The 25,841-nt window shown below is 47.7% G+C and overlaps 1 protein-coding gene across 1 annotated transcript; it reads right to left on the bottom strand.

Moving 5' to 3' along the window:
* Positions 1–2,137: 2,137 nt before the first annotated feature.
* On the bottom strand, positions 2,138–7,183 carry RRM2 (ribonucleotide reductase regulatory subunit M2). Its single transcript, XM_086461574.1, has 10 exons — positions 7,058–7,183; positions 6,900–6,977; positions 6,431–6,568; positions 6,219–6,335; positions 5,588–5,721; positions 4,396–4,490; positions 3,488–3,621; positions 2,959–3,063; positions 2,710–2,823; positions 2,138–2,328 (listed from the first exon to the last, which is right to left on the bottom strand). Exons 1-10 carry the CDS (start codon positions 7,166–7,168, stop codon positions 2,176–2,178), a joined length of 1,179 nt encoding a protein of 392 aa, XP_086317700.1. The 5' UTR covers positions 7,169–7,183; the 3' UTR covers positions 2,138–2,175.
* Positions 7,184–25,841: the final 18,658 nt, after the last annotated feature.

Here is a 25,841-nt window from a genome sequence, read left to right as displayed (position 1 = left end):
TACCCTAATCATTTTCATGCATTGATCCTTGGCACATACTAAGAAACAAGTGGGAAGAGAGAGCTATAAAACAGCTAGACCCTACTCATAGATTAGTCTTACCCTTTTTCTACATTACTAAAGCACATAAATTGACAGATTTGAATATGAATTGAAGTCTGCTAAATCATACTTAGGTCCAAACTAATCTCAGTACATTATTACTGTCTAATGCTCTGAACAACACAGCCCTACACCATGTTCTGATGTTTTGTATGACTTGATTTGATCAAAGCTTTGACTGCTAAGAGAAGCCAAGAAAAAGCACAAAGCCCAATTTGCTGAGGAAAAAAATATATATACATTTAGCCAGAAACCTGCCTAACTTTGAAAACAGGCATTAAGTTTCAGTGCTTCAAAACTGTGTGTCTGGCTATCCGACCTAACATGTCCCTGTTCCAGTTCCTAATGTATTCTTCTCAGACCACTGCAATCACTGACCTGTTACCAGCATGAGTGCTGCAGGGGCATTAAGAGAGCCATCTGTTAACAGTCTTGTATCTTCTACTTGGAATGCCAGGCTTTGGGGCTTGGGATTTCTTAATTATTTATTTTTCTCCCTAGGACAGCCTTGGAAACACACACATCCTGCTAGCTTCACAGACACAGGGGAAGAACAGTCACACACCATCACCTTCAGTGCAATCAAGAGCAAAAGAGGAAAGACCAGCAAGCTGGTTAATTTAATACCAAGGCAGCATCTCCCAAAGCAGCACCATATATATTATACCTCAAAAGAGGGAGCACTTTAGCAGAAAAAAAAAGCAAACTCCATCATTCTTTCCTTTCCAGGAAATGCCTTAAGTTCTGCTGAGTTTTATTTTCTGTATCAACTACAATTGAGGAAGGCAGATTGGCAGGCCAGTGCTTGGTAGTTCGGTGTTAGAATAGATCAAATCATGGAATAAACTCCTTTTTGTACATCAAGGCAGTAGCTAATTTCAGTCTATCCCATTGTTACTCAATCTCACCGCAGATCATCAGCAAGAACTGAGACCATAGGGAACTCCTTCACAGACCACATTCCCTTAAGCATGTTCATTCCTGTTGCTCCATGTTTAGTGTGGAATAACAGTGTTGTAGCACATACTTTGTATACTCTACCGTATGTATTAAAACCAAAACTGAACTGCATGATGCAGAAGCCAGGAACACTGCTCCAGCTTCAGTTAGCTGAACTTACCCTACACCATTTAGCACAGTCAATCGGAAAGTCAGAGCTAAGCATAAGGATTTCACTTGACATCTACCAGCCACATGACTAAGCAGCTATTTCCTGCAGAACACCCATTTCCTCAGAAAGTCTGCAACTCAGAAGGAAATTAACACATAGCTTCACCCATCAGAGCACTGAAGCCAGTACAACACTGAATCCAACCAGGCCTTTATTATTATATGACATACTGTTCCCAGATATTAAAGAAAAAGCAATTAAGTCCAGAAGCCAGTTGCATTTTTCAGTACCCAGAATATCCAAGTTCTTCACCTTCCATACCAAGTTTCTTCCTGTTCTTCAACAGATTTCAAAATCAATATAGTTTGATTCACAGCACCATTTTTGGGTACATACCCAGAAAGAAGCACAAGTCATGAAAGGTTGGTTTGCAAGATTTAGACTTGCATTTTACCATTGTCAAGTATTAAAAGACAGTTTTATTTTAAAGTGCCAGGTTTATGTACAAACTATTAAAACAATAGTAAAAAGGTAAACTTAAAACCTGCTAAGAAAGCAGCGGGGTCATGTAGTTACCTCCAGTTTTCTGCAGAGTATTCAGCGAATATAAGACTAGAATTTCTCAACTGCTCCTTTGTTTATGGAAAGAACAGTAGAAGCTAGTGATCACTGCCCATAACCTCCCATCTTGCAGAAGGTGCCAGGATCTTTCACAAAATGGAGTAGCATATGTTGTAACAGATACATCTAAACATTCCTATGAATTAACATCATTGGCAAAGTAATAAAAAGGGATATTACTGCTGGAGCTACACTAGCCACCTGAAAAGTACCAATATCACCACACTTTTCAAGAGTGGGATTTTAGTACAGGAATCAAGTCACGCTGTGACTCAGTCTATTTAACATTTCCCTTTAAACAGGGGAGCATACACACTAACTCACAGGGGGTTTCAGTTCATTTAAAATTCTGCATCCAGGGTGAAAGAGTTGTCTGTGGGCTTCGACATGACTCCCATCCTCTGATATTCACCTACTCGCTTCTCAAAGAAATTGGTCTTGCCTTCCAGAGAGATGTTTTCCATGAAGTCAAAAGGATTCTCTGCCTTGTATATCTGGAATGCAAAGGCAATGCTATAGTCACTGCAGGTGCTCACATCTTGAACACGAGAGCCTTAGAGAGATCAGCTGAAAGGAGTCTCACGAAAACATCAGCAGGCTTACTATGTAGTGAACGAAAATGTCTGCCCAAGCCTTCTCTACTGTATTTGTTGCTGTCTTTTAGCTGCATAGACAGAAGCACAGCAACTCTTACATAGCATCCTTTTGCTTTTCATTTTGTGGGTCTCCAAACAGGATCTCTCAGCAGGACTGCTAAGTGGTTTTACAAGTGATACCAATATTGCTGCAGCCATTTTAAGATTTAGGTTTCTGGAGGAAATTAAACTTAATGTTGTTCTTTTCCCCATGAAAGATTCAGTGTATTAGCACCTTACCTTGTTAAATCCCAGCTCCAACATAAGCCGGTCTGCTACAAACTCTATGTACTGTTTCATTAAAGTGCAGTTCATGCCAATCAGCTTTACAGGCAGTGCCTCCGTCAAGAATTCCTGCAGATAATAGAAGCACTTTATGCACAGAAACTGGTATTCACTCTGTACCATCCAGGTTAATTTTATACCCAACAACTCCCCAGCTTACTGCTTAATTGCGATCAAGTTCCTAAACAAGGAGCAGACAATTACCTGTTCTATGAGAACAGCATTCATGATGATTTCCTTCACTCTCTCCTCTGACGGTTTGCGTATCAAGTGCTTGAACATAAGGCAGGCAAAATCACAGTGCAAGCCCTGGAAAGAAGTTTCAGAAACATTATTTCAGGAACATCGAATTAAAAAGAGCCACTCAAACCAGCAGCACACAATAAATAGCCTAATACATAGGCACCATCTTTGCACTCGCTGCATTATTTAGTGTTCTCTACAGGTAACTTTCTACCTAACCAGAAGGAAGCATAAGCAGGTACCGGCTGCACTTGCTCCAAACAGCAAGGCATACTGCAAGAGTTGGTGACAACCCTTAAACTACTGAAGTGAAATGCTCCATTCTCTGCTGCCAGATCCACAGTGACACATGTTTACACACTTCTGTGAGCTTTATAGACTGCCTGTTTCTAAACATACCCCTGTTTTAAAATACAGGCCCCAACTGAGCATCGTTACTCTGAGCTACTGTGGCACATTACCATCTTAACTGCTAGAATTCAATTCATACCTCATCTCTACTGATGAGTTCGTTAGAAAAAGTGAGTCCAGGCATTAGCCCTCTTTTCTTCAGCCAAAAAATTGATGCAAAAGAGCCAGAAAAGAAGATTCCTTCCACTGCTGCAAAAGCTACTACGCGTTCTCCTGTAAGAAAATACTGATAGTAGTATCACACAGAAAACAGGATTAATACCCAGAAGTTGCAAATAGACTAGTGAGCTACATCTTCCAAGGAGAATTAAGACATTTCTGCTCAAGTGTGCTATAGCCTGTCCTTAAAAACTATTACAGTAAAGGCTTCTGGTCACTAAGCAAAACTTTCAAACATGAAGTAAAAATTGAGTAGCTACTAAGTACCTGAAGCCAAGGCTCCTTCCCCCAAGTTAACCACCAATACCATCCTTTTTCAAGGACTGCACACTGAAGAGAGCAGTCATTTTAGCAGCTGATTTAAGTCAGTGTCTACTCATCTTTGATTAAGTAAGGACCTTTGGCCATAAAGAATGCTTTCATACTAGTGAAATAGCGATCTGTACCACCTCTTCTCACCTGCACAGCAAGACATCAAGAATCAGTAAGGCAGAGGAGCTACAGCCTCCAACTGTATGTGCCTGCTGGAGATAGATGGCCAGTACAGTTCTGGGTACGTGACAGCAATTTACAACTTGATCATACAGCCAGGCAGACGAAGAGTGCCACAGGAGCTGCCATTATTCAAAATGCCAGCAGTTTTACAGAGATTCATGTCATCAGCTCATTTTCTTCATCTCCAGAATTATACCAGTAGCTTCTACCAGAGAGCATACACTCTCCCCGTGACAACAATAATCCCTGTGAACTGTTAAGTCCAGAGAAATGGTGGTTCCGCCATCTTTTTTAGGGAAGGAATTTCACATTGCTTCCAATAGATTTACTCACCATATGTTGCCTTCTTGTCTCCAATCCAGCGCATGGCCCAGTCAGCCTTCTTTTTAACACATGGTAACGTTTCAATAGCATTAAAAAGAAACTCCCTGAGAAGGATAGAACTCATTAGGATAAGGCATCAGCACTAGTACAATAAGTATTCACTGCCATAGAGGGTCTTGTTCACTTACGAGTGTTCTGCACCATCACCCTGATAATTAAGTCTCCTTCCCAGTCTTATTTTGTACAAATCTAACCCTATTTGTACCCATCAACCACCTTTTCATCACCTACCCATCACATCAACACCAGTTCACATGAATTCCTATGACAACATCAAGCAGAGTACTGTTTCACCAAGTGTTGTACTCCAACAAGACCTTCAAAATTACGGGTCAACCAGCCTCCACTTTCCAGTGGAAAGGCATCAGAGCTCTCATGTAAGCAGTTCTTCCTTAAACATTTACTGGAATTAAGCATCTCTGATTAGAAATGACATGGTCAGCTTTCTACAAAGTAGCAGCAGCAATTTAGACTGCAAATAGCACTGCAGCACCACATGACCTTTCACTCAACAGGGTGTTGGTCTGGACAACACCAGGATACCTGTCCCGCCTGCTCAAAGCCCTGTATTTTGTTTTAAGATACTAGTCTTGAATTGATATATCTTGTTACAAAAATTTTACGCTTTGGCTTTATTTTTAATCAAGACCAAAAAGCCACCTCTCAGCAGTTGCAATATGCTCCCCCCCCCCCCCCAGCAAAATAGTCAAGTAAGGGCACCACACACTATGTAGAAGTGCTAGCTGTTAACTAAATGCACTGAGCTTTAGAGATGACATTTTAATATTAAGTGATACTGTTGTCAGCTCAACTCTCCTTCACAGCTTTCTATTAAGTGCAGGGGTCTTCCCTATGAGCACTTACTGCAAATTAATATACTCCCCTTATTTGACTGCTCCATCTTTTACATGTTTTCATTCCTTTATTGCAGTATTAAGTGGTTTCAGTTTCACTCTTAACCTAAGCAAGTTCTTGGTCATTCATTTCAGAGGAGAAAGGTATTCCAGAGTAAAGCAACAGTATTTTATATAAATTAGTTTATATCCTAAAATTAGCCTTAAAGTCAGAGAGTGACTGATATGCATCATTTAAATCTCAATACTTAAAGAGCTTTGAACTTTCAACATCAAGCAATACAAACCTCTCTTTAGAATCTTTAATGTAGGTGTCGATAAGAAGACTGTACATTTCTGAATGTATATTTTCCATGGCAATCTGGAAGCCATAGAAACAACGAGCTTCTGTGATTTGTACTTCTTGACTGAACCGCTCCACCTAGAGGAAAGAGGAGCATTTGCAAAAACGTTTATATCGAAGTTGCAGGTTAAAGGCATTAATACTGTCTATAACAGCTCTTCCTCAGCCCACAGAGTCCTTTTCGGATTAATTCCAGACACGTGGAATATTAACAGCAAAATGAACAGTACTAGCCCCTCACAGCTCCAAGTTGTGAGTTATTCTTTGAACCCAAAAGAAAAGAAAAGACTCCTTAGTTTTACTCAAGCGAGGAGAGCACTGAGAGGGTAAAAGAACAAGGGCTCTGAACCAGTCAAGTAAGGCAACCCTCAGCGCCCGACTGGGAGCGAGCTAACTTGGGGATTACAAAAACAACCCCAATTTGCTAATTAGCATAAGACCACAGCATAACTGTTAGCATAACACTACACGACCCAGCAAACAGGCTAGATATCAGCCAGCAAGCATGTGAAACGCGTAGTTATCTGGTTACCTTCACTAAACGATATTTGTCAGGCCCATTTCTACACACTTACCAAGTTCTCATTGACAATGCCATCGCTGGCAGCAAAGAAGGCGAGGACGTGAGAGATGAAGTACTTCTCCTCAGGCTTCAGGGACTCCCAGTGCTGGATATCTTTGGAGAGGTCCACCTAAAACATCACAAAAAGCAGCGGTGAAATAAAAGAGACAGGGGCTCCAGCTACGAGGCCCGCTCCAGCCGAGGCCCACCCGCCCGCCCCCTCACCTCCTCCGCCGTCCAGAAGGAGGCCTCGGCTTTCTTGTACATCTGCCAGATGTCGTGGTACTGGATGGGGAAGATGACGAAGCGGCGGGGGTTGTCCCGCAGCAGCGGTTCCTCCTCCTCCTCGGCGCCCCGCGGCCCCTGGAGCGGCAGAGAGCGGGTCGGACTCGGCTCGCCTCAGCGGCAGAGGGCGGGGAGGGGGTTGAGGCGGCGCCGGGCCTTGGCGGGAAACCGAGGGGCGGCAGCTGGCCGGGGGGGGGGGGGGGGGGGGGGGGGGGGGGCGGGGGGAGACCCCGGTGAGGGAGAGGGGCGCGGGGGCAGCGGGTCACGGGCGGCCCCTGCGCTCACCGCGGTGGGAGAAAGGAGAGACCAGTCGTGAGGGAATAGGGCAGCGGAGCGGCGGTTCCGTGACCCGCCGGGGAAGGGGAGAGGGGAGAAGGGCGGGCGCGGCGCCCGGGTGTTCCGCACTCACCGGCTTCCCGTCGCCCTCCTGGAAGATCTTGCGGGCCGCCTTGCTGGCCAGGACGCGGGCGCTGCTGAGCGCTGGGGGCTGCGGAGAGAGAGGAGCGGGATGAGGGGGCTGCGGGGCTCCCGGTGGGGCAGCGGGAGGGAGGGAAGGCGGGTGCTCACCGTGTTCTCCTTGTCGCTCAGCGCCAGGTTCTTCATGGGTGACAGGTTCGTCACGGGCGCCAGGCAGGGCTGATCGTGGCGGGCAGCGAGCGGGACGCGGGCGGACAGCATGGCGGTGAGGTGAGGCGAGCGGCGCTGCGCGGCAGAAGCGCGGAGCCCCCGCGCCTCCCCTTTATATCCCCTTCGAACTTGGCGCCAGAACGCCCGGCTGACCACTCACAGCCCGCGCCGCGCCCGCCACCGCCCGCCCCCCCCTCACCCATTGGCTGGCGCGCCGGCCGGGGCCCCGCCTTCCATTGTGGCGGCGGCGGCGGGAGGGAAAGACCTGCCCTTTGCTTTGGCGCCGGCGGAGCGGGGGGAAAAGGCGGGAGGGCGCGGAGGCCCCGCCCCGCGCGGAGGCCCCGCCCCCGCGTACCGCGGGCTGGCGCGGAATTCTGGGGGGGGGAAAGGCGGGGGGACAACACAAGGGGGGCGCAGCTTGCGCGGCTCCTCGTAAAGAGAGGTTCAGCGGGGGGTGCTGCGTGTCCCGCCTGCCTTCCGAAGGTCCGGGGCGCAGCAGGAAAGTGGAAAACTTGTTTCCAGACGCGGGACTGGCCCTAATCGGGGTTTAAGGCAGAGATCTGGAACTGCCGTGTTGCCCCCATCCCCGCCTTGCTCTCCCCTTCTCCGGCCGACCGATGTGTTTTCACTTCCCACGCCGGCTCCTGCGCTGGGAGACAGATTTCCCTCTCCTGCACTGGGACACGCGAACTGGCTTCCTGGAGAAAGCGACTGGTGTGCCTCCTGGTTCCACATGTGTTAAATAAATAACGCAAGAAAGGGAGAACACAGGTATGAAGAAGAAGAGGTGAATATTCATCTCCTTTAAAGAGTCAGCATTTATTTTATATTAATTAATTTGCCTTTATTTGCACAGCATCGTTTCCCTCATCCAACTCTGCAAAGGATCTGCTCCTGTCAACTAAAATGTTTTCCCTGAAGCAGTTTTAATGAAAACAGGAGCTTAACGAGACTTGGAAGCTCTTCTGCCATGTGGGATGCACAATGTCCTTGAATGACAGTAAGTGGTCGCTGTCATCTGAGCATCCGCTGCCGGGAGTGAGAATGATGAGTTACACAGCCCAGCACTGCACTGCACTTGGCTGGAAGAGAAATGATAGTATGTTAAATTTACTGCTGTAATGACTGGATTTGGAAGAAAAACAAGAGTACTCCCCTCTGGCATCACCTCTGACACTGTAATTTCAAGTTGATTATTCATTTCAGCAAGTCAGTGTCAAGGTCGCAAATCTGGGTCCGTGGACATATCAGAAATGGCCAGCAGAGAGATTAGGCTTGTGGTGCTACATCGGACTGATGCAGGCATCACCCAGGCAATATTCTGTGGGACCTTCTGCGCTAAGTATACATCCCAATATACAAATCTAAATATACGTTTCTATCCCAGGAAAGCAAGCACCACAAAACCTATTCCTAGTAGGCAGCCTGGACCTGCATGGACATGCTCCTGCTCTGTCCCAGGAAAGTGGGTCCAGGAGTGCCAGGCCACCCCCAAAGGTCTCACCAGCACCTCTGTGGGCAGGAGTGCCCAGCTGCTCCCAAAAGGCTTGCCAGCACCCACGTAGTGCCCTGCTATCTCCTGCCACCTCTGCTGCTGCTGGGGCGTCGGCAGACAGCTACAACAGCACCCTCCCCACCCCAGCCAAACTCATTTACCCTCCCAGCCCAATAAAGGACCCCAAAGCCACCAGTCCACAAGCCCTGGGCTGCTGCCAAGGGCCATCACGATGCAACTGCCGTGCTATCGCTGCAGCTCAGCCACTCTTCTCGGAAGCCCATGGCAGGGGATCAAAGCCCTGCCCTGGGAACAGTGGCTCCACAGGGAGGGAAAATGCAGAGGAGAGCACAGAGGCAGCCTGCAAGGAAGCACATTGCACCTCTCTGCTGTCGTAGCTGCAGCAAAATGCTATTTGGGAATGAGTGTCCACACTGAATTTTCCTGTTGCAACAGTTTAACCCAATTACGTTTGCTCCTTAAGGCACATCCCCAAGGTTCACACTCTGTGCACAGTACTTAGCAGTGTACCTACTAGTGGCATCAGGCAGGAAAGCAATCATGAGGAGCCCTCTCCTCTTCACATACATCCTCCTCCATGATGCAACTGCATTTTGGGACCAGCATTTTCAAGCCAGCTCCTTTGCCACAGCTGGGCTCCAGGTAGCAGGATGATGCTCTGCTTTGAGGTGCTGGCGCTCAGCATCACGCTGGGGGATGTCCGCTGGCTCGTGCCCTCCCTTTGGATGTGTGAAAGGATGCCCTGCTCTTCTAACTTCTGGCCCAGAGTGGAGTACTGTGTGTTTAAAACAAAAAAAAAGCACCCCAAAATTTGAATTAGTTTCATGCCTTCTTTGTTTACAGGAATTTAGACACTCAGAAAGGTGGAAGTAAGAGCAGCCCGGGGCAGCTGGGCGAGGCGGGTGTGGGGTGTTGTGTAACCACGCTGCTGCTCGCACAGGTCCCCCTCCAGACTGCCCGCCTGGGGTCCCAGCCAGAGGAATGACCCCAGCACCCACCTCCACTCAGGCCCTGGCATGTCTCATCAGCTGCAGGTGAAGCTCAGCAACAGCCTCTGCCCTGGCCACTGCTGTTGTGGTATCCTCAGTGCCAACGTGGCAAAGCTCCTTCCCACCAGGCGCTGCTTACAGACTCCAAACCTCAGGTTCTCGTCACATGTCTGCTTCATGACAGGTACTGCCTTGGTTCTCAGCTCACCTACCTGGTTGCATTGGGTAATGCTCAGGGCAGGGTCTTCCTTGCTCAGAGGACTGGTTTTCTTCCATTTTAATGCAGACTGCCTACAGGACAGTTATACAGTGATGCCAGATTGCTGACTGCCTCCCACCACCACAGCGACTGGTCTAACTGATGAAAGTTGGTGAGCCCATGGGAGACATGGGCTGACTCATCACTAGCTGAGGACATAGCGTTTGCTGACGGTTTTCCCCTGATTTGAGGAAGGTGATTTGTTTGCATGGCCTCATCCAGCCACGTTCATCTGTGCCGAATCCTGAAATCCTCACCCATTGCTCAGTCTGGCAGGGTTGATATTTGTATAGAGCATCATGCTGAAGGGTCCCTTCTTAGGCCTGTGAATCCCAAAGCCTGAGTTCCACACGCGGCAAAAGCAATTCTAAACACTCTACATACAAGATGAGACAGGGTGGGTGAGCAGGAGGAGGCCATCAGCCAATACTGCCAAGATGACAAGCGGTGGTCTCAATGGCCACCACTTTCTCCAACAGGTTTGGAGATAGCCCTCAGCATTTCCTCGCACAATCATCAAGCTGTGCTGAGAAGGATGCTCCACATCTCCCCAGAACCAATCCAAACCATAAGGACTTAGACCAAAACTTCAATGGTTTGAGCAAAAAGATTGCCCAAATATCTTGCCTCCCTGTTTAGAGGTGGTTGCCCTCCATTCCCTGCAGGTTTGTAACTCAAGAGAGGACTCTGCAAAAGCTGAGCTTCAGGGCTCTGCGTGCTGAGCCAAGGCACTTTAACAGACTATTTCACGGAGAAATCTAGAGCAGAACAAAACAAGTCTTTACTAGCTTGATTCTAGCTGGATATCATATTTGCCAACGCAGCCCATTAATTTGCAGGTCTCAGAGCACTGTCATTAGCTGCCTGCTTACCCAATGACCAGTCTCGCTGGAGGTAATGAGCGACTATTGAAAAGCAAAGACCTCGCATGCTTAGCATTCCCACTGTCTTTAATTTTTTAAAACTGCGTTTCTCACCTGTTCCAGGTCCTTACCTGCCATTTACAACTCTCAGGACAAAGTCTGCAAGTAATAAATATATGACCACGCATGGGGTTATCAAGGTGTAACTGGACGCGTCATATCTTTGCTGTTCATGAAGCTTGGCAGAGTGCTGCAGACACAGTCCCACAAGTGCCAGGTAGAGGAACCAGCATTAAAAGACTTCCCAGAGCTGGAAAAACGAAGCTTTCCTATCAGCTGCACTTGCTGGTCATCGGCGGTCAGTAATACGCAAGAGCACTGTTGATTTTGGTGCCTTCCTCAGGATCTGTGAGCGCATTGTGGAGCTGGAGTAGTGAGACCTGACACTGCATTCATACGTGTGCTCAAGAAGGTTGTCACTCTTCCTTTCTGGTAGCACCACCTTCTTGTCTTCTGCAGCAGAAGAGGGCAATGGCATCAGCAGAAGACTTTTGGCCCACCACTAACTTGCCTCAAGCAGGTTTTGGTCTCAACTCCTGTGCTTTGATCAGGGAGACTGTGGCTGATCTCTTGCCACACATGGAAAATTACAGGTCCTTCCTGCTCTAGCAGCCTGTCAGTCACCACGGGGAATAGTGAACTTCCCTCAGGGTTACATTCCTCAGCACTTACTCATCTGAAAAACTTCATATTCAAGGAAGGCAGCCCCAGGTCCCTCATTTCTGGGCAGGCTCGGATTGTTTATGTTGAGCAGGGCTCTTGTACATCGGCGTTTCTGATGCATCTCTCTCATTGCTGCCGCACACACCAGGCGGTCTGAGCTACCCTTTTCTTCTTGCTTCCAAAAAGCAAGTTTGCCATCTTAGCAAAGCAGCCGGGAGCCCCCTGTGCTTCTGAATGATTTCAAAGAAAACCAACCTCAGCATCAACCATGAAAGTCAATAACTGAGGAGACAAAGGCAGGACTGCAAATCAGTTTTCTTAACCAAGTCAGTGGCGAGCAGCTTGGTTATCACCCAAACCTTACTCATCTGCAGGGAAGTCCTGGGTCCTAAGTAACTCCCATCCCTGCTCTGTCTGCTCCCAATAACCTTCCCCAGCAGATTTTTTTTCCCTAGAGGATGCAGATTATCTTCAACAAAGTGAACACCTCGTAGCACCAGACTTTCCTGTGTATACTGTCATCCCTACCCCAAGAAATCCTGTGGTCAAGATAGGCATAAAAGGACTGAGAAAGAATCCTGCCTTTTGTCTTCGGGATAGTATAACATTTTGGCCCTGTTCTGCTCCAGACGACAATGACATCTGCACTCTTCCAGCAGGGCAGAGAAAACAGGGAAACTTATCATTGCACATTTTTCTGGTGGCATCTGCCACACAATTTCCTGCAGAGCATGAGAAGGTTCAGTATTTGTCAGGGTTCAATTGCAATTATGCCAAAAAAGGGACTGGGAAAAGCAGGTTCCTTCCATGCCACGTCCTGTTGCTCTGCCAGGGCAAATTTCTTTGTGGGGTCTAGCACAGACCCCATGGTGATAGGACAAGGCGCAAGGGACCGTTTACGTGGTCAGTCCCTGTGCACGAGCACGCAGCAGTAGGTAAGGTCCTGAATACATGCAAGTAAGTGAAAGATGAGATAGGCATATGCCTACGTCTGAAGGCAGTAATTGACCCTAGGAAATGTAACCAGGCAAAAAAAGAGGTAAAATGGAAGTTAGAAATATAGAGGCAAGGGCCCACAGCACTCAGGGGACCATGAAAACTCAGAAAAGTGGATATGTATTGCATTTTCATTCAAAGGGATAACCACGGGTGGATAAAATTATGCAGGTCTGATATTAAATGACATAGAGGCCTGTATGAGGATATAGAAGACATTATCCTTTCAGCAGTACAGTCACGCTGATCAAACAAAATCCCTAGCTTTATAAGGGCGCATTTCATTTACTGCTTTGTGACACTGAGGAGATTAAAACCACTTAATTGATAGACTTTAGAAAGTCATTGTAGGGGCATATCATTACCAGCTCAGTGTCCTGAGATTGTCTGCAAATTTTTCATGTGGTAGATGTGGTGGGTGGTGAATAATAAGTGTAAAAGCAGCCTGTCTCACTCTGTCCTTGTGTTAATGAGCCTAAATGCAAGATCATGCACTAGGGAAGAAAACTGAAGATCACACTTGTGAAATGCTGGATTGCCCCTGCAGACAGGGGCTCCTGGGTGATGGTACATAGCAGCTCCGTCAGCAGCCTCCTAGGCTAACCCATGTTCGGGGGACAAAACAGGTCCTCCACTCCACAGGCAGAGGGATCACAGCTGGAGGCAGCACTGCTTCTCTCCTGCATCACGTGGGAGAGCATCCATGGGGCAGCCCTGCAGGGGCTCAGTTCAGGATTCAGCCACCCAAAGGCAGGTGTCTACTCATGGGTTGGGTGTGTAGGCACTGAGGGTATCCAAGATGTCCTAAAGTCCTAAAGTATCCTGGCTGCCCTCGCTGATCCCTGAAGGTCTTTAATACCTCCCATGTCACCCCTGCCAGCCACACATCTTGGCCTCCCTGGAGCCTCTCAAATGGCACCAATGACCATATTTAGGTGACTGAGCCAAGCCACTCAATATGCAAGAGACAGATCCACGTCTGGATATCTAAATGTGTTGTCATTATCTCGAACCGAGCCCACTCACTGCCTGGTCCCAGACCCCAGCAGCAAAGGGTTTAAAGGGTGCTGACAACATGGGAGCAGTTCAGAAGACAGCCCCAGGGCAGACTGGGAGCTTAAAAGCCTGCCCTAGAGCAAGACGTTGGAGAAAGCTGTCATACTCATGCTACTGAGAGAAAGCCGAGGACCAACTACATAACCACCCTGACCAAGCACTGCTGCAATCAACCGATGGGGAAAAAAATGGCAGAAGATCTTGCAGCTGTGAATGGTAACCAGAACATGGGTTTCAGAAAGGAAATATTTCTCATCAGTGGTAATTATGGACTGAACCAGGTTTCTTGGGGACATGGTAGATTCCTCAATTCCCAGTCATGATTTCAAGACTTCACATGACAGTTTTATTCAGTCACATTACGATTTGCTCAGCAGTTACTGACAAGTTTTGCTGAGGGTAAAAGGATTAGGACAGATTATTTTATTAGTCCTTTTGTCTGGCATCCATCAGGATGCTCTCTCATTGCACAGCAAGCTCAAAGGCATGCCAGGAGCTTAGTTCCCCCCAGCTGTGCCTGCTGGCACACCCAACTGAAGAAAGGGGGGGGGAGGGGAATCTTCAAGATAAAGTTTTAACAATGAAAACATCAATAAATCAATCACTGACATTTAGTTTCAGCAGAACAAGCTGATCTCATATAACTTCAGCAGAAAAAAATATAAAACACGAGAAAACTCTTAGCCAACAGGAGACCCACTGCACCTGCTCCACCACATAGTGCCACAGCTCCCATTTGGGGGTTCAGTGACCTCTAGCATTTTCAGTGAAGCTGAGAGACACAAATAATTCCTTTAAAGGACATGGCATTTCCCATACTCCCTTCCTTCTAAACCCCTTAAACAGATCCGCTCTCTCCTCCTTTCCCATACCATCCCTTGGGGAGGAAGAGGGATTATTTTGTTTTGTTAACAGATAGGTTTGTGCAGCTGAATTACTACTGGCGTTTCCTTCCCAGCAGGAGCTGGGAAAGCTCCCACTGTGTAAGCATCCTAGATCAATCACAGATGGATACAGCAAGGCATTATATCACCATTCTTTGCCCACACCGCATTACAGAATTGCATCTGCTCTACAGGTTTCTACATTAGCTGCCTTCCCTGTGGCTGTCCACATCTCTATTTTTTCTAGTATTTTTCAGTGCTAGTTTCAAGTTCCCACCTATTCCCTTTTCTCCAGTGCTACCACATTAATTCCTCACAACAAGGCAATTCGCACCCTCCTTCCCCTGGGATCCTGCCCCCTCCCCACCCTGGCCCTGGGGCTCATGTCTGAGCTGGTCCTGCTGAGCACCAAGCTCCCTCAGCTGCTTCCAGCCTCATTTTCCACAATTATCCCAAATCCAGAGCCCAGTGCCTCAGCTCCCATCCCATCGCAGATCCCAGCTCAAAAGCAGGTTTGAAAAGCAGCATGTACCCCATGCATGACACACCCCTTCCCTGGCCATAGTCCTGACATCCCAGGTACACATCCCTTATCCTAAGACTTGATGTCTCCAGCTCCATGCAGTGAGGGCACAGGTACATGACAGCCTGGGCTTGAAGTGGTTTCCTAAGGTCACAGTCAAAAAAAGGGATGAGACCGCTCCACAACAACTAGCCTGTCTATCATCTCTTCTCTGTAGAGCTCAGAAATATTCAACTGCAAAGCTAATGAGCACAGGCACAGACCTCAGAGCAGCAAAGCTGCATGAGGGAGAAGAGAAGGTGCAGAGGATCTGCGCTGTTTGGACTTTTGTAATCCAGTCAAATCAAGCCATAATCCTTCTCAGCAGTCTCTGAGCACTACCTGGAGAGGGAACAAGACTTCACTCGGGTTAGCAGACCAGACGCACATGAGGTGGGGAGTGGGAGTAGAAGAGACCGGAGCACAGGGATCAGAGAGTTTGCCAGAGCGCAGCAAGGACAGGCAGAAACCACAGCCCCAGGTCTCAGCTCAGGGCTCTGAGGACTCCAGGGTAATGTTCCAGGGGATGCACGGATGAAGGCATTTCGGTCTTCCGTGTCCCAAACATTACATGCAGTTTTAGCAAGAATCACAGCCCGGAAATGTTTCTTCTGGTTCAGATGATCCATTTTTAAGTTCAGCCACCTGGACACAGTATTAAAAAATCAGAAATGAAAGAGCAGCAAGGTGGGCTGGAACACGTAGAGGGCTGGAACACCTCTCCTATGAGGATGGAGAAAGTTGGAGTTGCTCAGCCTGGAGAAGAGAAGGCTCCAGGGAAATCTTATAGCAGCCTTCCAGTACTTAAAGGGGACTTATGAGAAAGATGGAGAGAGACATTTTACCAGGGCCTGTAGTGACAGGACAAGGGGCAACAGTTTTAAACAGAAAGAGGGTAGGTGTAGATTGGACAAAAGGAAGAAATTCTTTACTGTGAGGGTGACGAGGCACTGGCACAGGTTGCCCAGAGAAGCTGTGGCTGCCCCCTCCCTGGCAGGGTTCAAGGCCAGGCTGGATGGGGCTTGGAGCAACCTGGTCTAGTGGGAGGTGTCCCTGCCATGGTAGGGGGGCTGGAACTAGATGGTCTTTAAGGTCCCTTCCAACTCAACCCATTCTGTGATTTTATGGCACAGACGAGTGTTCCCGAGGAGCATTGCCTGTGCCTGTCCCCAGAGTGGGGCCCCGCTGGGCAGGGACAGGAGAGGGATCATGCAGGGCCCCCACCACCTCTACTGCAGGGAAGGCACCCATGGAGGGCATCATACTCAGCCCCTCCGCTGCACACCGGTGTCTGGAAAACGGCTACCCACGCGGGAGGGGGTGGGTGGGTCACGCATGGCCCTGGGAGGGGACAGATAAACACTCCCTGTGTGGCCCCGTGTCACCCAGGAAAGGATGCTGCAGACCCCTCTGAGTCGCCGCAAACATCATCAGCGCCCACATCAGCATCAGACTTGAATATCTCCACTGGAGCCCCACTGCTGAGGACTCAGAGTCTCAAGAACCAGAGATGGTATTTTTGCTTACCACTCCAAGCCCCTCTGAGGCAGCCCTCGGCCCACAGAGCTCTGCAGAGCTCAGTGTCAGCGGCTCTGCAGGCTGCTTGCAGCTGCTTCGGACCACTGCCGCTGGATAAACACATGCGTGCGCACACACAGACGGCTCCAGTGAAGATTCACACAGCCTATGTCAGGGTTTTGTAAGGGCTGTTACATAGCACAGAGAGCAACGAAAAGCAAATAATTAAAAATCCTTCACCTCGTACAGACAAAAAAAAAAAGTATTTTTGCCTAGGGTTATAAAAGCTCCTCTCTTTCTTTCTTCTGGTCTCTCTGAAATTCATGAACCCTGATGCCTTTTTTTTTAGAAATAATATTAAAATGGCCCAAGGTCCTGCCAGCAGCTGTCCTGGCCCCGATCAGAACACACCCTCCACACCTCATGCTGGCAATTATCAAAACACTTCGCAAAGGAAACGCCCAAGATGGAGGCAAGCACGGGGTTAAATTCACACACCCCTACATTCAGTTTTTCGTTCTCCATATCACCTCCTCGCCTTTCCTAAGCTGATGGGCCAAAGGAGTGCAAGCTGCAGCCTTGCTAGCCAAGTTGACTTCAGCCACACCAGCTCAAACAGGCACTACATGGCAGCTCCTGTTGCAGCCCTTCTCTCTGGAACATCAGAATACTTCTGTTTACTAAAACATGGTGATTTGGAGTTTCTCAGCCTGTTCCTTCACAGGTAACATCATTTGCAGCTACTGGGGGAGAAGGAAGTATTTCAGATCACAGTAAGACACCAAACAGAAATCTCTGCTGACAGTTCTGCCTTTTCCACCTCCTGCAAGACCAGCCTGTCACCTGTGTCTTCACAGAGGAGTACTGCTAGGGTTTTGCTCTTCTGACCACGTTTTGAGTCCTTTCCTGCAGTCCTAACCCTTATTTTTCTCAACCAAATCACGTCCTGCAATACTGCAGAAGGGTGCTTGCCAGGGCACCTAGGAGAGCATCTGCCAGAAGGTTCTGGAAGAGGCTACAGGACAGGGTGACATGTGAGAGCAGGGCTGGGGATCAGTAGCTTTGTTTCCCAGCAATTCTCTGTTATCACACTGCTGTGTGAGAGATAATAAGATGGCGAAGGAAAGCAAGAAACTGGTAATACAGCTAAAATATCATGGGAGCCAGAGCTCAGCCAGTTCCCTTGTGGGGTTGAACAACCAGGCAAAAGGGTTCTGTACCAGCAAGGCCAGAGCAAGTGTGGGGATGCACACCCTTCACAGCTCCTGGAGGCCAGACACATGGCTCGGGACTGCTGAGGGTGAGGGTCCCTCCATCCCAACCCTGCCTCGGGCGTGCCATAATGCTGTGCGTCAGCACAAGCACGTGCACACCCACCCTGAGCCCCGTTATGTCTTGTATATTCAAAGCCATTCACTTGGCACATGTGCAGAACAAGGCACTGGTCATGCCCCATGTGCCCCATCACACTGCTTCTACAAAACACCTCTTGATACCCTGTAAATAATCTATAGTAATAACCTCAAAGCTCAGAGAAAGATGTGCCATGGGAAGAAAGCAGAAGTAATTAAGGCCATCACGAGTTCCCCAGGTTCCTGCCGTCACAAGGAATTAGTTAACCACAAAAAAATGCATATTCACACAGGGGTTTAAATGCCAAGAGGAATGGTCCTCACCAGATAAGAGCAGAGCAGCTCCTTCTCATCTCCCACGGCAATGCTAGTGATCAGGGAAAACATACTTTAACTTCTGGCCAAGCATTTCCTTCTTCCACCACTGCTGGGAGGAAACCATGGCTTTTCCTAATGTGCTCATGCTGCTTTCATATGGAAGCGCTAATAAAAACACAATGTCAGTCCAGTGTGTCCTTCCTTGCAACACTGGAGGGGAGTTGGCTTTTCTTGTCCAGTCGTTTGGCAACTCAGACGTCTGTGCTCTGCTCCTGGAAGCAGAGCCTGGGGTTGTGCCGGTGGCAGCAGCTGTCTGATGATATGCATCTGCACTGCCGCGTGCACCGGTGGGCTTTGGGACATGGCTCACATCAGCTGCCAGGAGTCTGCTGCTGAGTCTCTTCTCAGCCTCTATTTGTCAATTGGCTCAACATTAAAAAAGACATCTTCAATTTGCATCACCCAAAAATGCATCAAGTCAGCATCTTCTCAAGCGTGTTACCTCCAGGGGAACTCAGGGATCACAAGGAATGTAGTCCCTAACTTTGCAGGGCCCACAACTCTTTAATTTTTCAAGTCAGTCCAACTGACTGCAGCCACAAATCATGCAAAGTTTTGTTAAATTGGGAAGAAAGCTGTACTGAGCTGGCCTGGCAAGCATAGGAGGAGCAACCATGGCTCAGGAGAAGTTTGTTACCTCTCTCAGTGGTGCTAAAGCTGGCCCTTCTCCCAGTTACTGTGGAGAGGTGAACAGCTATCATCTGCCCTGATGAGGCAGAACAGAAATATAGCAAACACAGACATATGTAGCAGGTGGGCATTTATACAAGTACCTGACGATGTAAAGACTAACCACCATCCTGATGTCATACCAAAAAAAAAGCATTTGGCTGCCTGCCTTGACCATGGTCCAGGCCTCGAGGAGCACAGCACATCCATTGGCACTTCTCTCCACCAGCTCTTACTCAGCCTCCAGAGTCAGCTGGGGCTTTTGATCCTAATTTCATGGGATGAGCCCAGATTTCAGCGGGTGAGTTGCAGTCCCCCCGGAAGCTACAGCTCGGCAAGTTGAGGTGGGAGCTGGGAACAAAGTATCTCTAACTTCCAGATGCGATGAGGTGAATGTCATCATGTCTAGAAAATGCTGCAAAGCATTTTCAGGGCTCTTTGAAAAGCCTCCCACAATAGCAGAACCTCAAACCAACGGGGGGAAAAAAAAACCCTTGGTACAGCACAGAGTCCAAGAGCAGGAGAGCAAATAAACCTCTTCCATCAGGTATTCGTGAAATGGGATGGTTTTCACTCTCTGTCTTCTTCCTCCTTCATGAAGTGGCAGGAGTTCATAAATCCACCAAGGACTTAGCTGCTATGTGGGGATGTTATACTCAACCCAGCAGGATTCTGGAGAACCAACATCTTCTAGCCAGTATCTCAGCCCCTTATTCCTTATTAGACCTCCTGCAGGCTCACGTACGTGCTTGCAGAGACAAGGACATCGCACCCCTGCAAAAGCCAGGCAGTGCCGGCGCTGGCCTCGGCTAAACACTGACCTCCTGCCTCTGGTTTCATGGAAGTGGCTTCATTTGAACAAGGACTGCAGGACTCGGCTTAGAGCCTGCTCGCAACCGCTGGAAAGCCTTTCACAGCTGCCGAGAGATGTGGGTACATCATCCCCCTGGCTATTAATTAGTTTAAGCCAGCTAAATTTAGGGCAGGCACTAAAACCAGCCCTGGCTTTGCTACTGAGGCAGGAGGAGGCACGTCCCCGCTGCACCAGGCGTACAGCGCTGCTCTTCTTGCACGCAGCATGTGTGTGCACACAACAAAACCCACGCTGGGACCAGCTGGTGGGCTGCAAACCTCGGAGCTACTTCTGAAGTCTCAGGCAATGGCATGTCCCATGAGTTGGGATTTTGTACCCAGCGCAGAGGCGGTGGCAGTCCCCTCAGGGGTTCTGGCACAGCCCTCCAGCTGGCAGGGCTGGCAAAGGACTTTGCAAGCTGAAAGCCTGATCTCCATCTCCTACCACTTCCCAGGCTGCAGCCATAGCATCCTCAAGGGGTTACAAGAAGCACAGCAGGGGACAACCTTCAAAACTGGGCAGCCACAACCTACCACCCAACAAAAGCAGTCAGCAGCGGTGTTAACTCCCAGGAGGCCAGGACCTGGCAGGGAGGGCAAAGTCATGCAAAAGAAGGTGCAGCTGAGCTGGGCATCCCTCTCCGTCCCTTCTTTTGAGCTCCTGGGTCTGATCCAGGTGCTGTGTCAGGGACGGTGCTGGGCACAGCCACCCTGGGTACCACTGGTGACATATCCTGGAGGTAAATATGGGGTTTCCCAGACATGCACCACTGTTACAGTCAGGTTTTCACCCTCCCTCGGTGCCTGATATTGGCTGAAACAGCAGCCAGTTTCCACGTACATCTGTGTTTTGAACTGTGTAGTGTCAGAGATCAGCACTGAGGGCTGCACCCCTGAGCTCTACTCCTGACTCCAAAAAGGTAACACACTTCTATGTTCACTGTTCAAGAGGTGCTCATAAAAATCACCATATACTGAAGTGGCAGAAGAAGGTGACTTTTGTCACCAAATTGGACAAACATTTCCCTGTTCGTTGTTATCTTCTTTTCACAGGCTTCCAGCAGTGACATTTTATGAGCATATTTTTAGATAGGTTCTTCTCATTGTTTGCTCAAGCCTGTTCAATCTGCTATAACATCGTACAACAGTTACAGTTGATTTACATCTAGCATTGCGGGGGAAAAAAAAAAAAAGACTCCTGACAGTTTGGATTTAGAGAGGGGAAAAAACATGGTCAAGTTGGGGGGCTGGGTTGTTGGGGTTTTTTGGACCTAAAGCCAGAATAGTCTCTAGGCAGTAAGCTAGAAAAAACAAGTTTCTAATCCAGAAAATCTCACTAGTGTCTATTAAGCATTAAATGGCTGTGTTTTATTCACCAAGGGGAGGGTGAAGGGTCTTTCACTCACAATCCTTTTAAGATTATTATTATTATTCTATTTAAAATGCTTTCAAAAGTCTACTTTTGAGTCTAATCCCTGTTGAACAAGTACTGGGGGAAAGCTTTGTCTGATGAGCTAACAGAAGTCTCATTTCAAAATTAAATAACCTCTTTATGGGAAGTTCTTCTGGAAATGGTGTAAAAACAAACTTTGCGAAGAAAAAAAAAAAAAAAGGATATAAGAAATCACATCCTCCTTCCCAAAGAAGACCTCTGCTGCTATGGTTACCCTCTGTATTGTGAGGAGTCCTTCTTTGTAATACGTCCTTAGCTCAGACTATGTGCAAATCTCAAGCCTGCATGCATTTGTTAGCAGACTCGAGTCATTAAGGGTTAAAAGGCTCATTTACGAGAAGATGAAAATTAAGTATGTTGAGACTCCAAGAGAACAACAACTTTCTTAGAGATGCCTGTACCCACTATTCAAAACTAACAGGAATAAGCCATCATACAACTGTTTTAAAAGACCAGACTTCTCCTTTTGTTTTCACATTTTTAAAATAAAGATAAAAAGCAATAGAAATCTTTAGTAAGTTGCCTGTCAATATCAGCTTGTGTTTGTAGCATGATGTAGATTCCCATGAAGTTGTTCCAGATGGTTAAAAGTGTTTAAAATAGAGCCTATGAAATAGCCATGTCTGAAATTCATACAGAAACCTGAATACTGAAAAGAAAACTAAAGAAAGCAATGTAGGTAAGTAACAAATCAAAGTGCGGAGTTCTCATGTCTCTCCAGATGATATACATTTATTTCTGCTTCATAAAAAGTTATTGAATTCAACTTTAAAAAGGGCTTGTTCCCCTGATACCTTAAGATGACAAGTTAAGGATACATTTATAACAGCAGCACACTCTAAAAGTCATTGCATCATTCTTATAGCCAGTAAAATCAAGGTAACTGTGGTACAATATGAAAGCAGTCAATGTTAATGGATTACAGGATTTGTAAGTAATTGTGCTGCAGAGGCATCCAAAGCACTGCAGGAATGCGGTGGCGTTCCAGGGCATGGTCCTGCAGTCTCGGTCTAGGTCTTCTCCATCTCAGGAGGCAGCAGATCATTCAGATTACTAACTCAATCGGTTTGCTCTTGCAATGGAGAGCTAGAAGCACTGCAAAATGCAGGAAGAGACAGTGGCTGAGGCTTAGGTGAATCTCTTAGCCCAAGCATCCAGCTGCTGTGCTGGGGTAGGGCACTCCATGCCAATCACACCACAGGGTAACCCAGGGATGAGAAAGTTACTCTCAGACGGGTGGAGAAAGCATCACCACTTGGATATGTATGGGTGGACACAAGCACACAGCAGGGCCCCATGCTTGGCATATTCCACCTGTATTGTGGGCAGTGTGGTCTAGCACGTGTGCGTCCCCCAGACACCAACATCAGGGTGTGGACATTTCTCAGATCACTGAATGACCAAGAGCTGCATGGCTCAAACCACATCTTCAGCAGGTGCAGCAGGACCCACTCTGCAGGTACTGTACATGGAGCACGCACCTGAAAGAAAGAAAGATAAATTCAGTCACAGAGCAGGTCAACAGCAGAATGAAGAATAAAACCCAATCTTCTCACACCAAGGCCAGAGACCCACCACCAGTGTTTTTCGCTGCATGTTTTCCACAGACCCCAAAAGTCTTCATACTATTTCAATAGGTCTTCAAAAGTCAACTAAACCTACCGCTACAACAGGCTGAGGCTCACACCTCTAAGATAAACATCCTTTGGGGACCCCTCAGATCGAAAGGGAGCATGAAGATGTGCTGCATCCAACCAAAGAGCTTTTGAATCACTGCCAACTGTTGAGCAAAGGCTTTTGCCGGTGCCGTGGACTGACTCAGCTAAAAGCAGCATGGCATTAGGCTGCCTTATGGGAAATGCGCCACCGTCAGCACGAAGTGAGTCCACACACAAGGTTTTATAGCACTCAATTTATTATTTCCACCCTTATTACACTGAGGTGTCAAACAAGATCCTGAAGATGAAACAGCAACAGTTAGTATGCTAATAGGTATACTCATTTTCAGCCCTGCATGCTACTCTACAGTACACAAGCCACTCAGACTTGGAAAAAAATTGCAGCCTGCCTCAGCGTTAGCACTTTGCAATTAAATCCTCACCTTTCCATCTCTTGCTCAGAGCACTGTGTTACTAGAAATAGTGCAGCCTTACCCTGGCTGCCCACTTTTCTCACATTTTTACTCCTCCAGCAGATGGAAACCTCTTGGTTTGTGAGGGCCAGCGGTTAATAAATCCTTGCCTTGCTTTATAGGAAGCCATGATGGCACAAAACCCACATTGATGCTGCTCTGCTACACACAGGCTTTGAAAGCTTCGCAGTTAAATCGATTAACCATGTGCATTTAAAGGAGGCACAGTTGCTGTGCCTGTAACTACACCTGAGTGAGAGATCTTGCAGAAACGCTGTGGACATTCACTAACAACCACTGCTCTAGGCCTCCGTAAAGCGAGAACTTGCTATCTAGTCATTAAGTTGTACAGCACATTGCCAGCTAAGGGAAGTGAAGGTAGCCTCTTCTAAGGCCTTTGTAACTGCAGTTTTAAAGGAAACAAAACACAAAATATTTAATTAAATATGTCTATGCTTACTTCAAACCCAAAACCTACTCACATTACCAGGAGATTTAACATTAAGTTCTTCTGGGGATGTGGGAAGCATTTGTAGCAGCCAATGAACTGTCTCTGCGCTCTCTGTTTTGCCCTTTGCAAAGCGGAGGTGAACACATCCACCCCAACAGGGGCAGGGAAGCTTAATTAACTGATGGTTACACAATGCTTTCACAGGGAAACCATGTGTTTACAGTTTCATTTTGTAATAATTAGTGCCACATACTACAGCAATGTCTCCAGGACTTTAATACCCCATCTGTGTAAGGGGCATTTCACAAAGCTCAGCAAAAAAAATCCTTGCTATTAAGCAACCAATTATTCCCACATAAGTATGCTCTGCTCTTACAGATGCCCTGACATGCCTCAGAAGAAGCAGGTAGTAGGCAAAAGTTTGACTTTCTCATGACTCAGTGGCTTTAAATCAACTTGCTTTAACTAACTGTCCCAGATGCAGCGAGCACTATTTACCACACTATTAAAAAGAAAAAAAGAAAAAAGATATCCTGCCTTCATTGAAAACAAGCCTGGTTCAGATGGCTACCTGAGCACAGGAGTGGAGGAAAGACAAATGATTTGGTGCCTTCTGGGCTAAAATCAATATATTTTTCAGGACTGGTCAACGGAGACGTCCAAAGCTGTGTTGTTCATTGTGACACCTGACTTATAACTGCAATTCTCTTTCATTGCAATGCTTCACTGACCCCAGGTCTAGGCATTGGTCTCTCTTGGGCTTAAGGCAACTGAGCAAAAGAGCAGATGTGACAATGAGCTTCTATACAGTCTGCTAAAGAAGATCACTAAAGGTCTTCAGCAGATACATCTTTTGCTATCTCCTGGACAAAATCATGTTTCCTTTTGATCACTGTCAGATGTCATTTGAGTACTAATCCTTAGAACCTTAGAAATACCTGAGGCACTTGACCTCCTTCTTCTAGGAGCCTCTCCCAGTGTTTTGGAAACACAGACTCGACTGCAAGTACTATTGAAGTGTTGCTGACATTTCATACCATCCTGGAGCTGGCTAAACAGGGGCAAGAGCCCTAGAGCAAGGAGAGGGAAGATTTTTGCACAGGTGATGTCCTGGTGGTATTGCACAAATATTTTTAAAATCAAGTGCATAGAAGGTCATTTAAGGTCATGCCTGGCATCACGGTAATAAACAGTTCAGGCCTATAGAAAAGCAGAATAACGGTAGAAGAAACTCACATGTGAAATTAAAGGTAGAAAGTACATAATGTGATAGATCCCCCTGGATTTGTTTGAAATTACTTTTCTTTGCAGAGCATCTTTGCTCCCTGGGGTCTGCCCTCATATAGTACCCCCCATCTCCCCAATTCTTCTGCTCAGGTTTTCAATCTTCAGCCACACACAGGTGATAAATCCACTAAGACTATCATTTAAACACATCTGTATCTACCTCCAGCTTTCCATCAGCTCCAGAGAAGACTCAGAGGGTCCATCTGTGCCGCTAAATAAAGCTTGTCCATGACCAGAAGCCACCTGACACAGCCTGGCCACAGCTCTAGTCTCTTCATGCTAGTCTCCAGGCTGAGAGGCGTGGGTGTAAAGCTGACCTTCCCAACGCTGGTGGAGGCCAGGGGAAGGATGGAGCTGCAGGGATTGTGGGTACGGGGCTGGCCTGAGCCAAGCACTGGGGGGGCGCAGATGGGAGGAGGGAGGGTGAGCTGAATGGATGAATTCAAACAAACCATTTCCCAGATTTTTTTCAAGTCCTGAGACCCACCCCAGAGCACACAGCTGCCTCCACAGCTCAACACCAGGGTCACGAGTTTTGCCTGGACTCACCGGGTGCTGGTGGTGGGGAAAGACAGGGAGAACATTCAGGCTTGCCCCCTGTGCTGAGACAGCCACAGGCTCCCAAGAAGCAGCGAGGCTGTGGCAGAGTGACCTGAAGGACCCCTTCTGCAAAGCCTCCTGGACCCCTTGCCCGGGACGATGGACCTGCATGGAGATAGTCCAGGCCACCGGTGGGCACTCTGGGGGCCAGGGATGCACAGCAGTTGCCTCCTCCTCCTCCTCCC

The sequence above is a fragment of the Leptosomus discolor genome, chromosome 2, assembly GCF_034619465.1.
Source record: "Leptosomus discolor isolate bLepDis1 chromosome 2, bLepDis1.hap2, whole genome shotgun sequence".
NCBI lineage: Eukaryota > Metazoa > Chordata > Aves > Leptosomiformes > Leptosomidae > Leptosomus > Leptosomus discolor.
The sequence above is the reverse complement of the archived record's forward strand: the minus strand, read 5'-3'. Positions and strand labels throughout refer to the sequence as shown.